Source organism: Geotrypetes seraphini, chromosome 7 (assembly GCF_902459505.1).
Source record: "Geotrypetes seraphini chromosome 7, aGeoSer1.1, whole genome shotgun sequence".
Classification (NCBI taxonomy): domain Eukaryota; kingdom Metazoa; phylum Chordata; class Amphibia; order Gymnophiona; family Dermophiidae; genus Geotrypetes; species Geotrypetes seraphini.
In genome coordinates, this window is record NC_047090.1 from 156,996,858 (window position 1) to 157,018,712 (window position 21,855).

Genomic DNA, 21,855 nt, shown 5'->3' on the forward strand with positions numbered 1-21,855 from the left:
TTTGGACAGTGCAAAAGTGTACTGTCACTTTAAACTTTTTGAAAAAGTCTCAAAACTGCCCATGCCATCAGTTCAGTAAAAAAAAAAGCTAGGAAGCCGCACACCATCATAGGATGTGTCAATATACAATTAATCAAACGTGAATAATACCTTAACAGTAATAATAATAATAATGTGAAACAGCAAGCATAAGGAAGCGGTAAGAAATCATCGTTCCAACGCTTTTTCTAAGGTTATTATATCTTATACGGAGGAGGCTGAGATCTCTTCGGAGTTCCACATGATAAATATTTTTGATATAGTGTCTAAATTGCTCCTGAAACAAGTTTAAAAATTAAACTTAGTGTTTGTACACTTTGTATTATTCACGTTTGATTAATTGCACACTGACGCATCCTATGAAGGTGTGCAGCTTCAAGCGAGTCAGCTGTCTCGCTTTATGAGCCATTCTTACAAGCGTTGAAACGGTGATTTCTTACCGGTTCCTTATGCTTGCTGTTTCACATTATTATTATTACTGTTAATGGGGAAATTTAGTGCTTCTTGTGGCTGCTCTGGACAGATCTATTGGATCAGCTGCTTTCATCAATGTCTTTTAAGCATCTCGTGCAGCATTTGAAATTTTTTACTTTTGATTATCCTAGGAGAGGGGTAGACAATTCTGGTCCTCAAGAGCCGGAGCCAGGTCAGGTTTTCAGGATATCCACAATGAATATGTATGAGATGGATTTGCATGCACTGCCTCCTTGAGATTCAAATTTATCTCATGCATATTTATTGTGGATATCCTGAAAACCTGACCTGGCTCCAGTTCTCGAGGACTGGAATTCCCTACCCCTGTCCTAGGACAAAGCAGGCAACATATTCTTACAAGTGGAACTCCCTAGCTGAAAACCAAAGGGTTGGAGGAAAATTGGCATCTACATAGAGAATCAATTTTAAAGAACTGCTTGGCCAAATTGGCTCTCTCATCTGGAATGATTTTCCAAAAAGTGTGATGTAAAGGTATGAACTGAGGACTGAGTGGCTACTTTACAGATGACTACAAAGGGAATATATTGAAGATGAGCTACTCAAGTTGCCATAGCTCTAATTTTATGTGCTGTGATACAATTTTCCAGTGGCAGCCAAGCCCAAGCACAGCAAAAAGTAAAACAGTCCATGAGTCATGTAGAAATTGTTCTCTTGATGACAGGGACTCCAAGTCTGTTTGGACTGAATGAGAGGAACAGTTGAGTGAAAGATCCGTGAGGTTTGCTTCGATCCAAGTAATAAGTGAGAGCACATTTACAGTCCAATGTGTAGAGTACAGCTTCACCAGGTTGAGAATGTAGTCTTGAAAAGAAAGACAGGGAGAACTATGATGAAATTTCGATACTACCTTGGGGAGGAACTTTGGATGAGTGCGAAGAACCACCTTGTCATGGTAGAATGTTGTATAAGATGAATCTGACACAAACGCTTGAAATTCACTAATTCGATGTGCCTCGATAAATCTTGATTTGTTGCTGTTAAAATTATCTAACATATGCTTGACAGGGGATATTCATTCCTGGTTTGCTTCTTACCTACAAGGGCACTCTTTCAAGGACGCTCTTTCATCAGGGTCAGAAAATGTCTGTAAAAAAAATTATGATGAAAGGGGTTCTTCAAGGCTCTGCACTGTACTCATTGTTATGCAACATATATACGAGTACATTAGGAAAATTGTTTCGCTTTTTAGGAGTAGAATATCGTCTAAATGCAGATGATATCTTGTTCTTTTTTTCCCCATGCAGGATATGCAGGAAACGGAGCCAAATTTGAATAGATATACATATGAAATAATGTGTACAGGGCAGCATGGCCTACAGTTGAATATAAGAAAAACTGAGGTTATGACTGTGGGAGAAATTGGTACTATGGGTAGTCCTATTCGGTTCTCAATTATGGGTACACAATTTTTGGTGAAGAGCGAGATGTTATTTCTTGGTGCACGATTGGATTCTCAACTTTCCATGAAAAAGCATATTGCTAGAGTAGTACAAGGAAGATACGCACAACTCCACATTCTATTTAGATTGAAACCAATGCTTTTGCCTGTTATTTTCGCTCTGTTCAAGCATTGCTGTTGACTTGGCTTGATTTTTGCAATTTGCTTTACCTGGGGCTAACAAAGAAAACATGTAAACCTTTGCAGCTCTTAATGAATTCAGCTACTAGATTGGTAATTGGCATTCCTAGGATTGCCCATATTACTCCAGTTCTAAAATCTTTACACTGGCTACCTATTCACCAGTGCATATGTTACAAAGTACTGTCAGTTGTTCACCAAATATTGTATTACTCTGCTCCCACTTGTTTTCATAACTTGTGGGAAGTTTATCAACTCACAAGAAACTTGAGATGTGCTGGGGGAATGTTGCTAACTAGTCTAAAGGAAGATAGATGGTATTCGTTATGTGAAATCTAAAATATCTATCTTTTCCATTGCTGGTAAAAAAAACTCTGGAAGAGGTGATCCGAAGTCAAAAGTCGTTAGTAATCTGCAAAAAATATAGAAGAATCTTACATACATCGAGCAAATGCTGAGAAGCGAAGCGCGCTCCCCAATCTTCCTTCAGGAAGGCAGGAAGAAAGATTGGTTGACATGAAAGGTAGATACCACCTTAGGAAGAAACGACGGTACGGTCTGAACTGACACCCCAAAATCCATAATTTGCAAAAAAGGATTGCTGTAGAGCAAGGCCTGCAACTCAGGAACCCGCCGGGCTGAAGCCATGACCACAAGAAACAGTTTGACGTTACATCCTTTAGAGCAGGGGTGCCCAATACGTCGATCGCGATTGACCGGTAGCTCAGGAAAGCAACACGAGTCGATCGCGGAGCCCATCCTGGGCTCCGTGATAGACTCATGTTGCCGTCCTGATCTACCAGGCCAATCAGCCTTCCTCTGTGTTCTCCCTAGGGCCTTTTAGCTGGGCGGTCCGCCCAGCTGTCATCTGCTGCTGCTGCCACTGCTGAACATTTTTAAAAAACCCGGCTTGGAGATTTCAGCCCTTAGCGAACTTATGCTCCGGGCTCTAACGTGTGCGTGCCGGCTTCTCTTATCTTCCCTCCGAAACCGGAAGTTATGTCCGGGGGAGGGGGGGAGAAGGGAGAAGGGAAGCCGACACGCACATGTTGAGAGCCCTGAAGCAAGCGTTCGCTACGGGCTAAGGCAGGAAGTTAAGTGAAGCATTTCCTCTTCTTGCTGCCAGGTCCTGCCTACTTTCTGTTTCCGCGAAGGCAGGACCCGGCAGCATTTCCCCCAATAGGTTGATCACGATGCTGGTCGGCTGAAGCAGGGAGAGCTTTAGGCGGTGTCGGCTTTCGGGCCTGTTACTGGTGGCGGTTTGGGTCCTGGTCCCCGATGGCAGTTTGGGTCCTGGTCCCCGATGGCAGTGGCAGTGGCTTGGGGGAGGGCAGGGAGAAAGAAAGAAAAAGGGCAGGCAGGGAGACAGAAGCAAAGAAGAGAAACAGAAAAGAAAGAAAAGGCAGGGAGAGAGGAAGGAAAAGTTGGGGGAGGGAATGAGGTCTGGAGGAGAGGAAGCATACAGGCTAAAAGAAGGGAAGAAAGATTGGATGCACAGTCAGAAGAAGAAAGTGCAACCAGAGACTCATGAAATCACCAGACAAGGTAGGAAAAATGATTTTATTTTAAATTTAGTGATCAAAATGTGTCTGAATTTATATCTGCTGTCTATATTTTACACTAAGGTCCCCTTTTACTAAACCGCAATAGAGGTTTAAAGCGCAGGGAGCCTATGAGCGTTGAGAGCAGCGCTAGGCATTCAGCGCAGCTCCCTGCGCTAAAAACTGCTATCATGGTTTAGTAAAAAGGGAGGGGGGTATATTTGTATATTTTTGTATGGTTGTTACTGAGGTGATAGTGCATAGAGTCATCTGCTTTGACCTCTTTGTAAAACCCTGGAATAGGAATGATAATTAACATTTTCTATGCATACAGTGTGCTTTTTAAATTTTATTGTTGGTAAATCATTTTGACTTGGTCATTTTAAAAGTAGCTCGCAAGCCCAAAAAGTGTGGGCACCCCTGCTTTAGAGTCACATTAGACAAAGGCTCAAATGGGGCCTTCTGTAACTCCTAATTTTACTAATAAATTATGCCCTATTAGAGGCTCTCCAAGTGCTCCAACTGCTCACATCCACACACATAGAAGCTGAAACGTGTGTGGATGTGAGCAGTGTGTGGATGCGAGCAGTTGGAGCACTTGGAGAACCTCTACAGTTACTGTTGGAGTAGGCTGGAATTATTCCCCTGACGCAGCTCAGCGAAACAGAGGTTTCCCCGTTGGGAAAGAGTGGCTGCGGGACCAGGCAGGCTTGCACTTTTTGGATGCATGGAAGACAGCCTGGACACCGTGTGCAGCTAAGTGTTTGTTTGTTTTTTCCTGCTTACCATTGACTATGTTTGAGACTCATATGTGCTGCTTGATTTACTCACATTTTTTTTTTAAGTTTTGTAATTTGGCATGCTAGAGATTTTTTGAGGTGGTTCCTACGAGGGCTACCATAGTGTTTCTCACTGCTGAGTGAATTGATACATTTTGGACCTTGCTTAATGGTTGTTTATAAGTGGAGTTTTTTGCCATATGAAGATGAACTGATGCTTTTTCTCCACTTTTTTCCTTTTTTTTGTGTGTATTAAGTGAATGAGTGGGTGGCCTTTGTATGAGTGCAGTGGGTAGGCCTGGTACTGTCTAGGTAGGTCCCTCCTATGGTTTCCAATAGGGCATAATTTATTTGTAAAATTAGGAGTTTTGTATGTCCTTCCTGAGCCTTATGTAACTCCCAAAGCACTACCTTAAGATTCTACTCCAGACAGGGCTTCTTAACAGGTGGACGAATATGCTGTACTCCTTTCAAGAACCCAATTGCATTAGGCTGAAAAACAAGCAAAGAGTGAGACACCTGGCCCCTGTAACAATGGCCACCACTTGAACTTTAAGGGAATTATACGCCAAGCCCTTGACTACGGCAACCTGCAAAAAAGAAAGAATGTGAGACAGAGAAGCCTGGAAGGGCGAAATACCTTGAGAACTATACCAAGAAATCGAAAACCCTCCAGACTCTAGCGTAAGCTGCAGACGCAAGAGTAGAAATAACCTGCTCCAAATAACTCTTACGCCTCAGCTGCAACCTTTCAAGAGCCAGGCCATAAGACCAAAGTGGGACGGAATTTTCCATGTTGAGCGGACCCTGGGTGAGCAAATCCGGAGTTACCGGGAACCATATCGGCTCACCCACCAAAAAACCCATCAGATCTGCATACTATAAACAGCAAGGCCAATCTGGAGCTACCAGGATCACTGTGCTGTGAAAATGAGCTATGCGATGTAACACACGACCGATCATCGGCCAAGGGGGAAACACAAAGACGACGACTCAAGAGGTCATAAAAAAGGCAACGCGTCTACCCCCTCTGACTCCTACTCCCTGTACCTGCTGAAGAAACGAGGCCCTTCAGATGCAGCCCCAAGCTCGGGACCTTCCAATACCCAGACAAAAACTGCCAGGTTTTGGAAATCTATCCAGACACCCAGGCGGTCTTCTAAAAAAAAGATGTGTTGGGTTTCCCAGACATCTAGTAACCTTAGCCCCAGGATATTTAACCACTTCCTTGCCTGAGCCTCGCCCCTATAATTCAGCACAAGAACAACCTTCCAGCAGGTGGCACTAACTTCAACCCCAATGAGGGAGTGTCCCTAGGAGCATCTGCCAATATACTATTCACTAGTACTGCCCGATTCGAATCGATTCACCAATTCGTATCAGGTAAATCGATTCGAATCAATTCAATTAAAAAAAAAAAACAAAAACAAGAAAAACCCAAACAAACACGGCCTCCCGATTCAATGACCGACCCTTCCCCCATGCCTTCCTAAAGCAGGAGTGGCAGCACTGCTTCTTGCTGGCCATCTGCTGCCGCTCCTGCTTGAGGGGGGGAGGGTCAGTCAGAAAGGCCTGCATCTTCCTCCAGCTTCCCCGCTCTTACCTTAAGGCTAATACAGCAGCCTGCAAGTTCACTGGTGCTATAGCAATCCCTGCAGTTGCCCATCGTCCTCAACGGAACATTCTCTCTGCTACGGTCCTGCCCCTACTCTGACGTCAGGGGCAGGATCGAGGCAGAGAGAACGTGCCGCTGAGGATGACGGGCAACTGCAGGAATCGCTATAGCACCAGCGATCCTGCAGGCCTTAGGTAAGAGCGGGGAAGTTGCAGGCTTGAGGGGGGAGAAGGTCTTCGCGGCAGGGAGGAGGAGAAAGAGTGCCTTCACGGCAGGGGGGGGCAGGCCTCAGGCCTTCGCGGCAGGAAGGAGGAGGAAGAGTGGCTTCACGGCAGGGGGGGAGCAGGCCTTCATGGCGGGGAGGAGGAGGAAGGAGTAAGAGAGGGGAGGGGAGATGCCCGACCTGGGGTGTGGTGAAGGGAAGAGAGAGAGACCAAACCAAAAAGAGGGGGAGGAAAGCAGAAGAGAGGTGCTGGACTAAGAGAGAGAGGGAGAGAGAAATGCAAGACCACAAAGGGGAGGGTAAAAGAGGGACAGATACTGCTTCATAGTAGGTGGGCAGGGTGCAGGATGGCAGGAGAGATAGTAGGAGAAAGCCTATACCTGGGGAAGAGAATACAGGAGGTAAGGAAGAAATAAAGAAGCTGGATATAGGGAGAGATAAGATGCTGGGAATGGAGGGAGCATAGGAACAGGGACACAAGGAGGACAGTACTGGAAAGGAGAATAGGGACAGGGACACAGAAGAAAGATTATGGATGAAAGGGTAGTTGAGAAAAGGAGAGATGGTGGATCTGTGGATGGTGGGGTCCATCACTGCAGCTGCAGGGGGATGGAGATGAACAAAAGGAAAGATGCCAGACCTCCAGGGGATGAAAAGGGAAACAGAAGGGAAGGACAGAGATGGAAGATGGATGGTTAGCATGGAGAAAGAAGGAGAGCCTGATCAGAAGACAACCAGACCAACATGGGACCAGCATGATTTGAAAAATTATCCGATAACAAAAAGGTAGGAAAAATATTTATTCTCCGTTTTGTGATTACAATATGTATCCTTCCAGAGCTGGTGTTAGACCGCAAACGTGAGCTAGGATTTAACAGAGAGAGGAAATGTATTTTTTGTTTATACCACAGGACCAGAGGCTAGGGGCAGGGCGAGAGTAAGCTCCTCCCACCCCCACCGTGTCGGAAGAGTCAGCGTCCGAACTCCCCTACAAAAGGGGAGGATCTAACGGCGCGCAGCCATTTGGCGGGCGGCAAAGGCGCTCGCCTTAGCGAGAGCGCCTTTGCGAAGGGCCTCAAGAAGGGCCAAGTCACTACACCCAGGAGCACAGGGAAGGACTGAAAGGTAAGGAAGCGGCAAACACAGAAACACAGAAGGTAAGGAAGAAGCAAGCGCAGAAGGAACCAACACACACAAGAAGCAGTAAAGTAAGGAAGAGCAAAGACAGCACACACAAGAAGGCAGTAAGGCAAGAAGCAGGCAAAGAAGGAACAACCACACACAAGCAAAAGTTAGGCAAGGTTGTGCAAAGGTAGCAAGCACAGAAGGAACAAACACACAAGCAAAAGCAAGGAAAGGTAGAGCGTAGGCAGCACACACAAGAAGAAGGTAGCAAGGCAAGAAGCAGGCACAAAAAGAGCACATAATCTTAACTGTTATCTTAAAAGTAGGAACGACGATGGAAGCAGAGGGAAACCAGAAGATGAGCTTTCCAGTGTTCTGCACAGACTGTCATATGTATGACTACCTCCCCTCGGGGAGACAGTCATATGTATGCGGTCGATGTCAGGAGCTGAAAAGCTTGAAAAAAAAAGAAGTCAAGCGACTTGAGGACAAGATACTGGAGCTAGAAGGACTTTACACCATGGAGGACCCTATCAAGGCATTTGAAGATTTCAGGAGTGAGAGACACATTGAGAAGGAAGTCAGGGAACTCGAGGAATTCATTGAGGAAGCATACAGGAGGAGGGTGGCAGAGAACGAACTCCAGATGAAGGATGAAGTTACACCAATATGGAAGGGGGAGCAAGAAGCAGATGACCTCAAAGAAGACAGCCACAGAGAAATACCACAAGAGGGGGAGAAATTAGCTAGTCGATGCCCAGAAGAGAGAGAGAAGCACACAGAAGGACATTGACCTGAGACCGAAGCGAAAACTGAAGAAGGGAAAGTCAGCGATCCTAGTGGGAGACTCGATCCTGAGGCATGTGGACAGCCACATAGCAGGAGGGAGAGAGGATCGACTGGTGACCTGCCTCCCAGGAGCGAGAACCAAGGACATCATGGACAAAATTGGGAAGATCCTGGAAGGAGCGGAGACGGCAGATACCGCAGTAATGATCGACATCGGGATGAATGATGTCAGCAGGAGAGACTAGAGAAGAAGCACATTCGTAGAACAGTTCAAGATTCTGGGAAGAAAGCTGAGGATGAGGACCCAGAAGATAGCATTCTCAGAGATCTACCGGTACAGAGGGCAGATGTGAAAAGGCAGGAGGAACTACAATCAATAAATGCGTGGATGAGGAAATGGTGTGAGGAAGAAGAATTCCACTTTGTGAGGAACTGGACAACGTTCTGGGGCAAGAGCAAGCTCTACAGGAGAGATGGATTGCACCTGAGCGCAGCGGGAACAAGACTTCTAGCAAACAACGTCATGAGAGGAATAGAACAAGCTTTAAACTAAAAGGAAGGGGAAAGCAGACAGTCAACCTAGTGTCGACGATTCGGAAGAAGGTATCCCATGAAGATACTAAGGGGAAAAAAGGCTGGGAAGAAACAAGGGACAAATTACAGGAGTCGACTAACCCAGAAGAGGAGGTTAGAACGAGTGTAGCAAAAGAGAAGACACCAAAGACCGAAGCACAGGGAAAGGTAGTGAAGACAACAAAATGCCAGGACCTAAATTGCATATATACTAATGCAAGGAGCCTAAGCAACAAAATGGGGGAACTAGAGGCCGTGGCCAATGCAGAGGACACAGACATCATTGGAATCTCTGAAACATGGTGGAATGAGGAAAGCAAATGGGATACAGCACTGCCGGGGTACAAGCTCTATCGCCAGGACAGGTCAGGACAGAAAGGAGGTGGAATAACCCTATACATAAAAGAAAGCATACAATCGACAAGAATGGACACAGCGGAGATGACCAACAAGCTGGAATTGCTATGGGTTAAAATACCGGATAGGAAAGGACATAAAATAAAGATGGGCCTATACTATCGTCCACCCGGGCAAACTGGAGATATCGACAGAGAAATAGAAACCGAGATGAAGCGAGAATGCAAAAGTGGTTACACAGTTATTATGGGAGACTTCAACTACCCCGGGATAGACTGGAAACTTGGAAGCTCAAGATGCGCTAGAGAGACAGAATTTCTGGAGGCTACACAAGATTGCTTCATGGAGCAGCTTGTTAGAGAACCAACGAGAGGAAATGCCACTCTGGATCTAATCCTAAATGGGTTAATGGGCCCTGCAAAGGAAGTGGAAATAGTGGGACCGTTTGGAAACAGCAATCATAATATGATCAAGTTCAAAGTTGAAGTAGGAATACCGAAAGGAAAGAGAACCATAGCAACAACTTTCAACTTCAGGAAAGGAAATTATGAAGCAATGAGGGAAATGGTAAGGAAGAAACTTAGGAACACTTCCAAGAAATGGCAAACGGTAGAACATGCCTGGCTTTTTTTCAAGGACACGGTGAGCGAGGCGCAAAATTTGTACATACCCAGATTCAGAAAGGGGAGCAAAAAGAGTCGAACAAAAAGACCCGGTATGGCTGACTAAAATAGTGAAGGAAGCGATAGGCAATAAGAAAAATTCATTCAGGAAATGGAAAAAGGACAAAACTGAGGGGAACTGGAAGGAGCACAGGAAGTATCAAAAAGAATGTCACCGAGTTGTTCGAAAAGCCAAAAGAGAGTATGAAGAGAGGCTAGCCAGGGAGGCAAGAAATTTCAAACCGTTCTTCAGATATGTTAAAGGGAAACAGCCAGCTAGAGAGGAGGTGGGACCGCTGGATGATGGAGACAGGAAGGGGGTAGTGAAGGAGGAGAAAGAAGTTGCGGAAAGACTTAACATGTTCTTTTCGTCTGTATTTATGAACGAAGACACAACCAACATACCAGAACCTGAGCAATTCTTCAATGGAAATCAAGCAGAAAAATTAACATCCATGGAAGTGAGCCTTGAAGATGTGCGCAGGTAGATAGAAAAACTAAAAACTGACAAATCCCCGGGTCCGGACAGAATCCATCCAAGGGTTCTGAAGGAATTAAAGGAGGAGATAGCGGAACTACTGCAGCAAGTTTGCAACCTATCCCTAACAGTGTGATACCAGAGGATTGGAAGATAGCCAACGTCACGCCCATCATTAAAAAGGGATCAAGAGGTGACCCGGGAAACTACAGACCGGTGAGTCTGACTTCGGTTCAGGGGAAAATGGCAGAAGCGCTGATAAAAGAAAACATCGATGAACATTTGGAAAGAAATGAACTTCTGATACCAAGCCAACATGGTTTCTGCAGGGGGAGATCGTGCTTAACTAACTTATTGCACTTCTTCGAAGGAATCAACAAACGGATGGACAAAGGAGACCCCATAGACATCGTATACCTAGATTTCCAAAAAGCCTTTGACAAGGTGCCTCACGAGCGTCTACTCCGGAAACTGAAGAACCATGGGGTGGACGGAGACGTACATAGATGGATCAGAAACTGGTTGGCGGGTCGGAAACAGAGGGTAGGGGTGAAGGGCCACTACTCGGACTGGAAGAGGGTCACAAGTGGTGTTCCGCAGGGCTCGGTGCTCGGGCCACTACTATTTAATATATTCATAAATGATCTAGAAATAGGGATGACGTGTGAGATAATAAAATTTGCAGACGACACCAAACTATTCAGTGGAGCTCGGACTAAAGAGGACTGCGAAGAATTGCAAAGGGACCTGAACAAACTAGGGGAATGGGCGACGAGATGGCAGATGAAGTTCAACGTTGAGAAATATAAAAGTACTGCATGTGGGAAGCAGAAACCTGAAGTACAGCTATACGATGGGAGGGATTTTATTGAATGAGAGTACCCAGGAAAGGGACTTAGGGGTAATGGTGGACATGACAATGAAGCCGATGGCACAGTGCGCAGCGGTCGCTAAGAAAGCAAATAAAATGCTAGGTATAATCAAGAAGGGTATCACAACCAGGACGAAAGAAGTTATCCTGCCGTTGTATCGGGCGATGGTGCACCCGCATCTGGAGTACTGCGTCCAATATTGGTCGCCGTACCTTAAGAAGGATATGACGATACTCGAGAGGGTTCAGAGGAGAGCGACACGTCTGATAAAAGGGATGGAAAACCTTCCATACGCTGAGAGATTGGAGAAACTGGGTCTCTTTTCCCTGGAGAAGAGCAGACTTAGAGGGGATATGATAGAGACTTATAAGATCATGAAGGGCATAGAGAGAGTAGAGAAGGAAAGGTTCTTCAAACTGTCAAATAATAAAAGAACAAGAGGGCATCCGGAAAAGCTGAAAGGGGACAGATTCAAAACAAATGCTAGGAAGTTCTTCTTTACCCAACGCGTGGTGGACACCTGGAATGCACTTCCAGAGAATGTAATAGGGCATAGTACGGTACTGGGATTTAAGTAAGGATTGGACAGTTTCCTGCTGGAAAAGAGGATAGAAGGGTATAAATAGAGGATTTCTGCACAGGTCCTGGACCTGTTGGGCCGCTGCATGAGTGGACTGCTGGGCATGATGGGCCTCAGGTCTGACCCAGCAGAGGCATTGCTTATGTTCTTATGTACCAGTGTGGGTAGGAGAGAGAACATAAGAAGTGCCTCTGCTGGGTCAGACCAGAGGTCCATCGTGCCCAGCAGTCCGCTCGCGCAGTGGCCCAACAGGTCCAGGACCTGTGTAGTAGTCCTCTATCTGTACCCCTCTATCTCCTTTTCCTTCAGAAAATTGTCCAATCTCTTCTTGAACTCTAATATCGTACTCTGTCCTATCATGCTCTCTAGAAGCGTATTCCAGGTGTCCCCGACCCGTTGGGTGAAGAAAAACTTCTTAGCATTGGTTTTGGATCTGTCCCCTTTCAACTTTTCCAAATACCCTCTCGTTCTTGTACTTTTTGAAAGTTTGAAGAATCTGTCCCTCTCTACTGTCTCTATGCCCTTCATGATCTTGTAAGCCTCTATCATATCCCCTCTAATTCTCCCCTTCTCCAGGGAAAAGAGCCCCAGTTTCTCCAGTCTCTCAGTGTATGAAAGGTTTTCCATACCCTTTATTAAACGTGTCGCTCTCCTCTGAACCCTCTCGAGTATCGCCATATCCTTCCATTTCCCTAATATACTTTTAACATTTTGCAATAGCACTCAAATGCATCAGAAATGTTACAGTTAGCAAAAAAAGTAATTTACACAACTATAAAACTCATTGCTCTTATACTGTATATTCTTACATATGGCAGCACATTTTTACATTTAGGAAATAGTTCTATAGCATAGATGAAATTTTGGCATTTATGACCATCTGCATATATGCCATTATTTTAAATATTTATCAGCATAATTGGCATGTAAATATTAGCCCTTATTCAATAGAATTCTCTAAGGGAATAGGTTTTTCAGCTTTTTATGCATGTAAAGTCTGCTAAAATGAAGAAAAGGGATATCAAATAATGTGACAACATGAATGTAACAGGTATAGAAACTGTGAACCTCTTTTTATGCAATCTGTGTAGAGGAATTCCTGAGGGGGCATGGAGGAGAGTTGCAGCATTTGGTCTTTTATTTGCCCTCGTGTTTCTATATGTATTTATTTATAAAATATATAATTACACACAGAGCATGCACACCTTTTCTAGAGCAAATGCATGCTACTGGTGCTTTGTGGTGTTTATTTTATAGAGGACACAAAGGCACATATGTTTTCTTTCTACACAGGTGCTTTTATGTATTTTATTACAAAGGCTACCTGTTATAAAATTATACTCTCACCCTCCCTGCACACACACACACACACACGAAAACGATACTTACGGAAGAACCAAGGTATTTTCAGAAATATCTTGACGATCATAAAGTTTGGTTTGTTGTGCATACACTTCATCATGGAAAATCGATATTTTTTTCAGAGCTTCTGCAAAAGAATTATTGGTAGCCTGAGGAGCAAGCACTAGATAAGAAAAAAAAAAATTATATCAATCATTTGCTCTCCATTAACATTTTAATTTAGCTACATTGCCCTTGTGTCCGAGTACTTCACACAAAGTATCAGACTTAAATATATTCATGCCCATAAGGGAGGGGGCTAGAAGAGATCAGAACTTATATGAAGGTAATGCCCCCTTATCCCCCTAGCAGGCAAAAAAAGAAAAACCCCTCATCTTAGGATAAAGGAGCACCAACAAAAAGAAGACATGGTGGATGTCTAAATCAACCAATATAAGTCTTTATTAAATTGAACAAATATTAAGAGAAGTCCCTTCTAACATTTGTTCAATTTAATAAAGACTTATATTGGTTGATTTAGACATCCACCTCGTCTTCTTTTTGCTGGTGCACCTTTATCCTAAGACAAGGGGTTCTTTTTTTTACTTTTCTTCTCTAGCTCTTCTCCCTTACCAAAGAGATTTGACTCTGCTGTGACTGGTACTAGAAAAAGTAATGAGGGGCCTTTACAAATTCACAGATCCTGATGCAAGCCCACCCCTTCCTTTTGCTCCTCAGGAAACCCATACAAGAGGCCAGGCTGCTGCAGCTCACTCACAAGAGCCAACATTTCTTCCTATTCTACATCAGCAATGGGCTTTGTTGACAGTATGGACATGGCACCTTTCAAATATCAGAACAAATTGCAGTTTATTTAAGCCAAAATTCAGGCCTTTCCAAGTACTCCAGTTATTCTAGTGTCTCTATGGCAGCAGCTAACCAGCACTCCTAGAAAGGCATAAACGAAAAATGAACACTAGCCAAGCCAAGGGCACAATAAACACATAAAAACTATCATAATGGTCAGATCTAAGGGCCATCAAGTTCAGTGTCCTGATGCCAACTGTGGCAAAGTTAGAACACAAGAATCTGGCAAGTTCCCCAAAAGTAGCAAGCTTCTATGCTTCATACCCTGAAGGATAATCACTGTCTTTCTGCAAATCTACCTTTAATGGTTTATATATTTTTTCTCCAAACACTTGTACAAATTTTATTTTTAAACCCAGCTACACTAACTCATCTTACCACATTGTGTGGCAAAGAATTCCAGAGCTTAATTATACACTGAATGAAAAAAATATTTACCCCTGCTGTTGTAACCATCCTAGCCATCTGCCATAACACCTCTACTAGATTTGGGGCTGCTAAATCATCGGAGGACCTTGTAATGACTCTGCCCCCTTTTTTTGTTCTGTTTCAAACTTTTAAGATAGGCTTCTTTTTTAAATTTGATTTTGATTGTAGCATCATCCATTGGTATGTACATTATCTCTCAGATTTCTATATATTTTTTATAATTTTTTGTTTGTTTTCAAGTCTTGTTTTCATTTTGTTTTCCCTTGAATGCCCATTTTCACAACTTTCATATATAAATTACCACACGTTCAGGTTTTGCACTTTTTGGATTTTCCTCCTGACCACGGGTTGGTGATATCCTCACACAATCTAGATACGACTGTAGTTCTGCACTTTTAAGATTTTTCTCTCTCAAACATTTATGCTTGTCCACAGATTGGCACATCAATATTATAATTTTGCTTTTACATTCACATCCCTTTTCACTCACACTAGTTACTACTCTCTCTTATTTATAATAACAATAATTTATTTTATTTTATACCGCCCCACCAACAGTTTGAGGCGGTTCACAACAAAGAAACTGAAACATTTCAGCAGAACATACAATTTCAAAAACACACTTCTACGTACATCAGTCAAATGCAGCAATAGCTAAGATGTGATTTCAACTCATTGCTATCATTAAAACATAGGTTAAAAATAGTTATAAAACACCATCGTAATATAAAAAAAAAAAAAAAATCAGCATTCTTGTTTATCAAATAGATAAGTTTTTAATAATTTCCTAAATGTAAAGTAAGAATAGGTTTGAGCAATCAACAGGCTCATCCAGGAGTTCATCTTCCCTGCCCGATACTCCAATGTCCTGTCCAAAAAAGTCTTATAACGACAGGCTCTTGGGGTAGGGAAGATGAACATACCTGAGTTTCTGGTATATTTTATTGAAAAAGACAATTTCAAATAAGATACCAAATAAGAGGGTAATAATCCAAAAAGTGCCTTATAACAAATACACCCAAACTTAAAAAATACTCTGGCCCCAAATGGCAGCCAATGCAATCTAGCATAAAAAGGATTAAAATGATCATATTTTTTAAGACCGAAAATCAAATGGACTGCAGCATTCTGAACTAATCAGAGTCTTAATAAAGTCTTTTTTGGTAACCCTAAATAGACAATATTACAATAATCCAAGGTAGACAACACAGTAGACTGGACCAGCAACCGAAAGGACTCCATATCAAAAAACTTCTTAATGATCCTCAATTTCCACAATATTGCATAACTTTTTTAAATTAGCAAGTCTGTATGCTTCCTAAAAGTTAAGCTACGATCCAAAGTTATTCCCAAAATTTTCAAATATGGCACTATCTCAAAGCTTTGACCTTTCAATTGAATAATTGTTTCCTGAATTTTATCATTAGGGCTAGCTAGAAAAATCTTGGTTTTTTCAGGATTAAGTTTCAACCTAACCTGTAACATCCACAATTCTACTGTTTCCAAAATATTGGAAATTTGAGTAATCAATTCATTCGAGATAACCTTGCCGATCTGTGCTCCAGCGATGAGGAGGCTGATGTCGAGGTACTCACCAATATAGGAGCCGATCGTTTCTTGGATCTCCTCGAGGTCTGTAGGACTTGGCTCACTGCTGAAGTGACCTGGGAGCCCAAAGTGGTGGGAGAAGGCTTCTTAGCCGGCTTACCCAATACATGCAACACCAAAGATGAATCCATTGATGTTGGGTGTTGCAATGTCAACTTCAGTGCGGACCCCAACATCGGTGCTGGTGTCAAAATCACCCTCCATAGCAGAACCGAAGAGGAGCCGCAATTGAATCAGACGATTTTTAAGGGTCCTCTTCTGGAGAGAGGAACGAGTGCACGATTCAGCCCTATGCTCCGGCCCCAAACACTGGAGACACCAGCGATGCAGATCTGTGATGGAAACAGGGCGAGCACACCGTCCGCACTTCTTAAAACCTGTCTGAGGATGGGACATGGAAGGAAAAATGAACTTGGCAAAATCAAAAGTCAAGGCGCAAGGAGGGAAACAGGCCCCGCCGGGCCGAACTCACAAAAGCGAGAAAGTAAAAAAAAAAAAAAAATTATTTTTTTTTACTATAAAAAAAGAAAGAAAAGAAAACCAAAAACTGACTAAAAAGTCAAAAAATAAGCCGCATGAGTGGGAAAGCAGCGAAAAACTATCAACAGCCGTTGATGAAGCAATTTCTTAGCTCCGTGGAAACTAAGAAACTGAGGGACTGCGTGCCCTACATCGGGCGGGAAGGCACTCACGCATGCGCAGTTTGGGTTATCGCAAACTTTCCAAAGACTTAAAGTGGTGATGCACTTTTAAAAGTAGTCCGTACCGGGGCTCCGTTGGCCTGCTTGTCCTGGGATAAAGGTGGTTAGAAAGTTGGGAATCATTAGTCCTCTCCAGATAGAGAAGTAAAGCTCTACACACATCCAGCCTCCACAAAATCCTGTCCTGTTTCATCGAACCTGTAAGATGAAAGGCTAGTAAATGAATCGTGAAGAGCCGCTGCTAGGCCTTCACTGTTGCTCCCGGCTATGGGAATGACCATGACACGTGCAAAGTATTTCCAAATCAGATAATACTTTTATTTGTATACAGAGTACCGTATTTGCTGGCGTATAAGACGACTGGGCGTATAAGACGACCCCCCAACTTTTAGTTAAAATATAGAGTTTTGTTATATACTCGCCATATAAGACTACCCCTTCTTCCGCACACCTTCTCTACCGCCCCGGGTGCAGCACAGCCGGCCAGGTCCCCTTACTTTTGTGGCACTTCCCCGACCGACCGACAACAGCCCCGGTCCGACAAACCTCCCTGCCCTTAACCGCGAATCTAAATTACCTTCTTACAGCTGCTGTAAGAAGGTAATTTAGATTCGCGGCTACAGGGCAGGGAGGATTGTCGGACCCGGGCTGTTATCGGTCGGTCGGGGAAGTGCCACAAAAGTAAGGGAACCTGGCCGGCTGTGCTGCAACCGGGGCGGGGCGGCCGCCCCTCTCTCTTGGTAGCCACTCGAACCGCGAGGCTACTCTCCTCCTTATCTGCCCTGCCTGCAGCACAGAGCCGAACGGAAGTCTTCCCGACGTCAGCGCTGACGTCGGAGGGAGGGAGGGCTTTGTTTAAGCTTTGTTTAAGCCCTCCCTCCCCTCCGACGTCAGCGCTGACGTCGGGAAGACTTCCGTTCGGCTCTGTGCTGCAAGCAGAGAAGGTAGGGAGAAGAAGAGCCGCGTACATCCAGAAGACTGAGCATCCAGCCCCGCAGGAGCCCTGCGACCCTCGGAGGCGTCCCCATGGGATCCCCGCGACCCTAGGGGGCGTCCCCACGGGATCCCCGCGACCCTAGGGGGCGTCCCCGTGCAGCTCTCTAAACAGTACCCGGCGTATAAGACGACCCCCGACTTTGGGGAGGATTTTAAGGTACTGAAAAGTCGTCTTATACGCCGGCAAATACGGTATATAAAATGTAACAGCAGAAATGTACCAGTAACAAGTTGGTAGTATCAGACTGGAAATGCAATGGAGAGAGAACACAAACAGAAGCCGGCAGAGTCTGAATTAGAGGTCTGCACGGGAACGGGGATTGCAGGAATCTGCGGGACTCCCAAGGGGAATCCCCCCAGGTCTACGGGACTCCCATGGGGATGGAACTGGGGTTCCCAAGGCCTGAAAAGAGAATTAGTAGAAGATAGACAAAATGATGGAAAATCAAAATGTCCCACCAGCTACAGCAAGAAGATGTTCATTTTGAGGGGGCTAAGCTCAAAGTGGGAGGCCCAGCCCCCTCTCATGGTTATGCCACCAATAGTGTTTAGTACAAAATGAAACACTTGCTGAGTTTGTTTTGGGGTTTCCAGTTCAGTTTTGGCACATTTTTCTTGTGCAACTATTGTCTTGTAAAGTACCTCTCTCAATTCTGCTTTAAATGATTTTGATACTGTATTGTTTGATTCTTTACTCATTGATGCATTAAAAATCATTTGTGGGTCTTGGAAGGATCTCTCACAAGTTACCTATGCCAGATGGTAGAAATATGACCTTTATATTGCCACAAAACCCAACTCTTATTTCTTTTAACAAGAAATGGTCAACCCTACAGTCACATGACAATGTCTATTCTAATTTTTTCCAGTGATGTATGCATCTCTTATTTCTTTTCACTGTTATTTGTTTATATTGTATTTTATTGTTGGCTTAAATAAACCAAGACTTAAAAAAAAAAAAATCTAAACTGTCAGAAGCAATTGCTTTTTATGGGGGGACGGGCAGAGACAGAGGAGATTCTTTGCTAATGAGGCTCTCTACAAGAATTCTCGCGAGAAGGGACTGACTACCCACAGGTTCAGGAATATAAAGTGTCGAACTAGAAGAGCTGGTTATTACAGATTTTTGCACACCACTGTATAATGTTCAATATATTTTCTTTGATCTTGCATATTTAGTAATTTTTGTGGCTAAAGGGACATGCTTAAAAAATGTTCTTCCATATTTAGCTAATATTGACACATAAGGATAATCTATGTGTGGGGGGTTTGTTTGTTAGGATAGATGTTGGTCTAATTCAGTTAGTCATGTCATAAGTAGTAGTGTTCTCAGGTTTTCCTTTTACTATTTTTTTTTCCTTTAGGAATCCTTCAATTCCCACTAAGGGCTCCTTTTACTAAGGTACACTAGCGTTTTTAGCATGCGCTGCATTGCTGCGCGTGCTAACCCCGCGCTATGTGCCAAGAACCAACGCCAGCTCAATGCTGGCGTTAGCATCTAGTGTGCGCTAAAACCGCTAGTGCACCTTAGTAAAAGGAGCCCTAAATGTGGACTTTGAACAACCGATATTTTTTAAAAGCTACTGTATTTACTTTGATGTATTATGATGATTGCTATTTTTTTAACTTCTGTCTTTGGCAACTGTATTGAAAATTAATTTTAAAGAATTATGTAAGCAATGCTCTAGAGGTCTTTCCCACTTGTTACTATAGCAATGAAACATGGAAGGAAGATGAATACAAGAGGACCCTACTTTGTACCTCTTGATTCTTTGGCTTCCATCAGCAAGTTCCGTACCTCTAGCATGTTCTTAACCAAGAACTCTAGTGCTGAACTGCACCACAACCCCTCGTGACAGCTTTACTACTAGGGAAATTCTGCGCAAACACATCTAGGTAATTTGTAGGTTTTGGTGTAGAATTTCCTCCTCCTCCTAATCCCAGCACATGACCCCTCCCCAGCACTATTACTATCCAGCTCCTTCACCCAAATACAGCTTGAACTCGTTCCCCTCCCCTCAGAGCTAAACCCTGGCTTTCTCTGTCCTTTCTTCATCAGAGACCACTCTCAGTTTTCTCTGCCTTTCTGCCCCTAGTTCTTATTCCCCTCCACCCCTCTGTTCCCTTGTTCTCTTTCCCTACCATCCAGCAATTTGCACTCGATAGTTCTCTTTCCCTAACTCCCAGCAAGACCTTTAGTTCTGCCTGTCCTCAATGTCTTCCCCCATTTTCCCAAATCAAGGAAAGGTTAACATCTGTACATCAGGCTATGTCCATCTCGTCTGCTACCTGTCTTCCTTATTTGATCTGAACCACACAGCTGTACAGAGTATCACACAGTTCAAAATCAGATGACAGGAGGATACATCACTTTCTCTTACTACATGAACATCTTAAGCTATTTTATAGCAGATTACAGAACACAACTACACTTATCTGTTTACTGATAATAGGCAAACCTGAAGCTTTATCTAAAGTAGATATTGCTTCAGCTTTTAATCAGCAGTGTATAAATAGTAAAATTCACTGGCTGACAGCAAACCTCCATTTGTCTTGCAACACACTTCCTGTGCATTCTGTTAAAAAGAAACTAATTGGAAAAACTTTAATCTAGGTACAAATTCAAACTGTTAAAATAACAATGATAGTAACTAATAGGAGGATCACCGAAATCATGAACTCTCAGATTCTGCAAAACCAAAATCAGTTCAACTGAAATACTAAATTTTCTGGCCTTTTCTCAGGCTATGTGCCTTTTAATATTCTATTCCAAAAATCAACACAGAGAGACATCCTGAAGGTGTGGAAATTGATGAGCATCTGTTCAACAAGATTCAACTGTATGCAACGCAAGCTTGTAAAAAGGGTCTAGCTAGGGTAATGTTTCTAAAAACCTGTTCAGGGAGAAAGGGATCCCTTAAGCCAATGGTATTTACTCCCAGTCCTAGAGAGCTGTCAATGGGTCAGGTTTTCAAGACATATCTAATGTGCATTCATGAGAGATTTGCATACAGATGAAGTAATAGAAATGCAAATCTCTCACATGCATCTAGGAATATCCTGATTTATTGGCAGTGCAACCCTGGAACTTGCAAAAAAAAAAAAAACCAAAAAAACCCAAAAACCTAGGATTACCATATTTAAAAAAGGAAAACCCCGGACACATGACTTCACTCTGTTCCTCTTCCAGCCCCACCCCCAGAAAGCCTCTTCTCTTTGCTACGAGCTCAGGCCATGTCTGGAGGGCCTGGAGCATTTACAGATGTGGCAGGAGCTTGTAAGGGCTTTCCTAGAATTACCATATTTAAAAAAAGAAAACCCCAGTCACATGGCTTCATCCTGTTCCACCTCCAACCCCGCCCTGTTCTGCCTCAGCCCCGCCCCCAGAAAGCCTCTTCTCTTTGCTACGAGCTCTGGCCGTATCTGGAGGGCCTGGACCATGTGTGGATGTAGCAGGAGCTTGTAAGGGCTTTCCAAAACCCAGACAAATCCCGAAAGTTCTCTAAAAAGAGGATATGTCCGGGTTTTTCTAGATGTCTGGAAACCCTATGAAAAACTATTGACAAAGCTGATACTGCACCCACCTACCACTCAACTTAATAATACAAACTCAAACACACAAATTAACTTTAGAGTAAATTGGATGGGAATCATCTACTATAACAGCTGGGATAGCTTTAAAAATACCACAATAAAAATACAGAGTAGAGAATGACACGGTGACAAAATTCATCACCGTTCCCGTCCCCGCGGATAACCGCGGGAAACCATCTTCATGTCGTTCTTTAAGGAGAGAGGGAAGAATCAGAGTATGAATGGCCACAACCACTGACCCGCAAGCTTTGCTTTGAAGAATGCTGGTGTAGAAGGACCGAGGTTGAAATAGACACTAGAAAATGACATGGGATTATTTCCCACGGTTATCCACGGGGACGGGAACGGTGATGAATTTTGTTACCGTGTCATTCTCTAATACAGAGCACAGGTCTGTAACCCAACCCTAACCTTTATAATACTAATGCTATATTCTCTATTCCCCTATTTCATGCAAATTACTCTCCTTGCCAATATGTATTCCTCTATCCCAGTCATCACAGGCCAAGGTAGATATGGTGACCTGAATCACCTTCTCCACAGCAAATCCTTAGCACACAAATCCTGTTACCTTAGGCCTGTCCCCATCACCCACCCACCCAACAACCTCAA

The 21,855-nt window shown here is 43.6% G+C and overlaps 1 protein-coding gene across 2 annotated transcripts in view; it reads right to left on the bottom strand.

Annotated features, from left to right (window-relative positions):
* The window catches only part of ASPG (asparaginase), a 151,906-nt gene that overhangs the window by 125,259 nt on the left and 4,792 nt on the right, over positions 1-21,855 (bottom strand). For both annotated transcript variants that reach the window (XM_033952584.1, XM_033952583.1), the window contains exon 2: positions 13,097-13,232. In XM_033952584.1, coding sequence (XP_033808475.1) covers positions 13,097-13,232 — 136 coding nt within the window. The remainder of the gene's footprint in view (positions 1-13,096; positions 13,233-21,855) is intronic.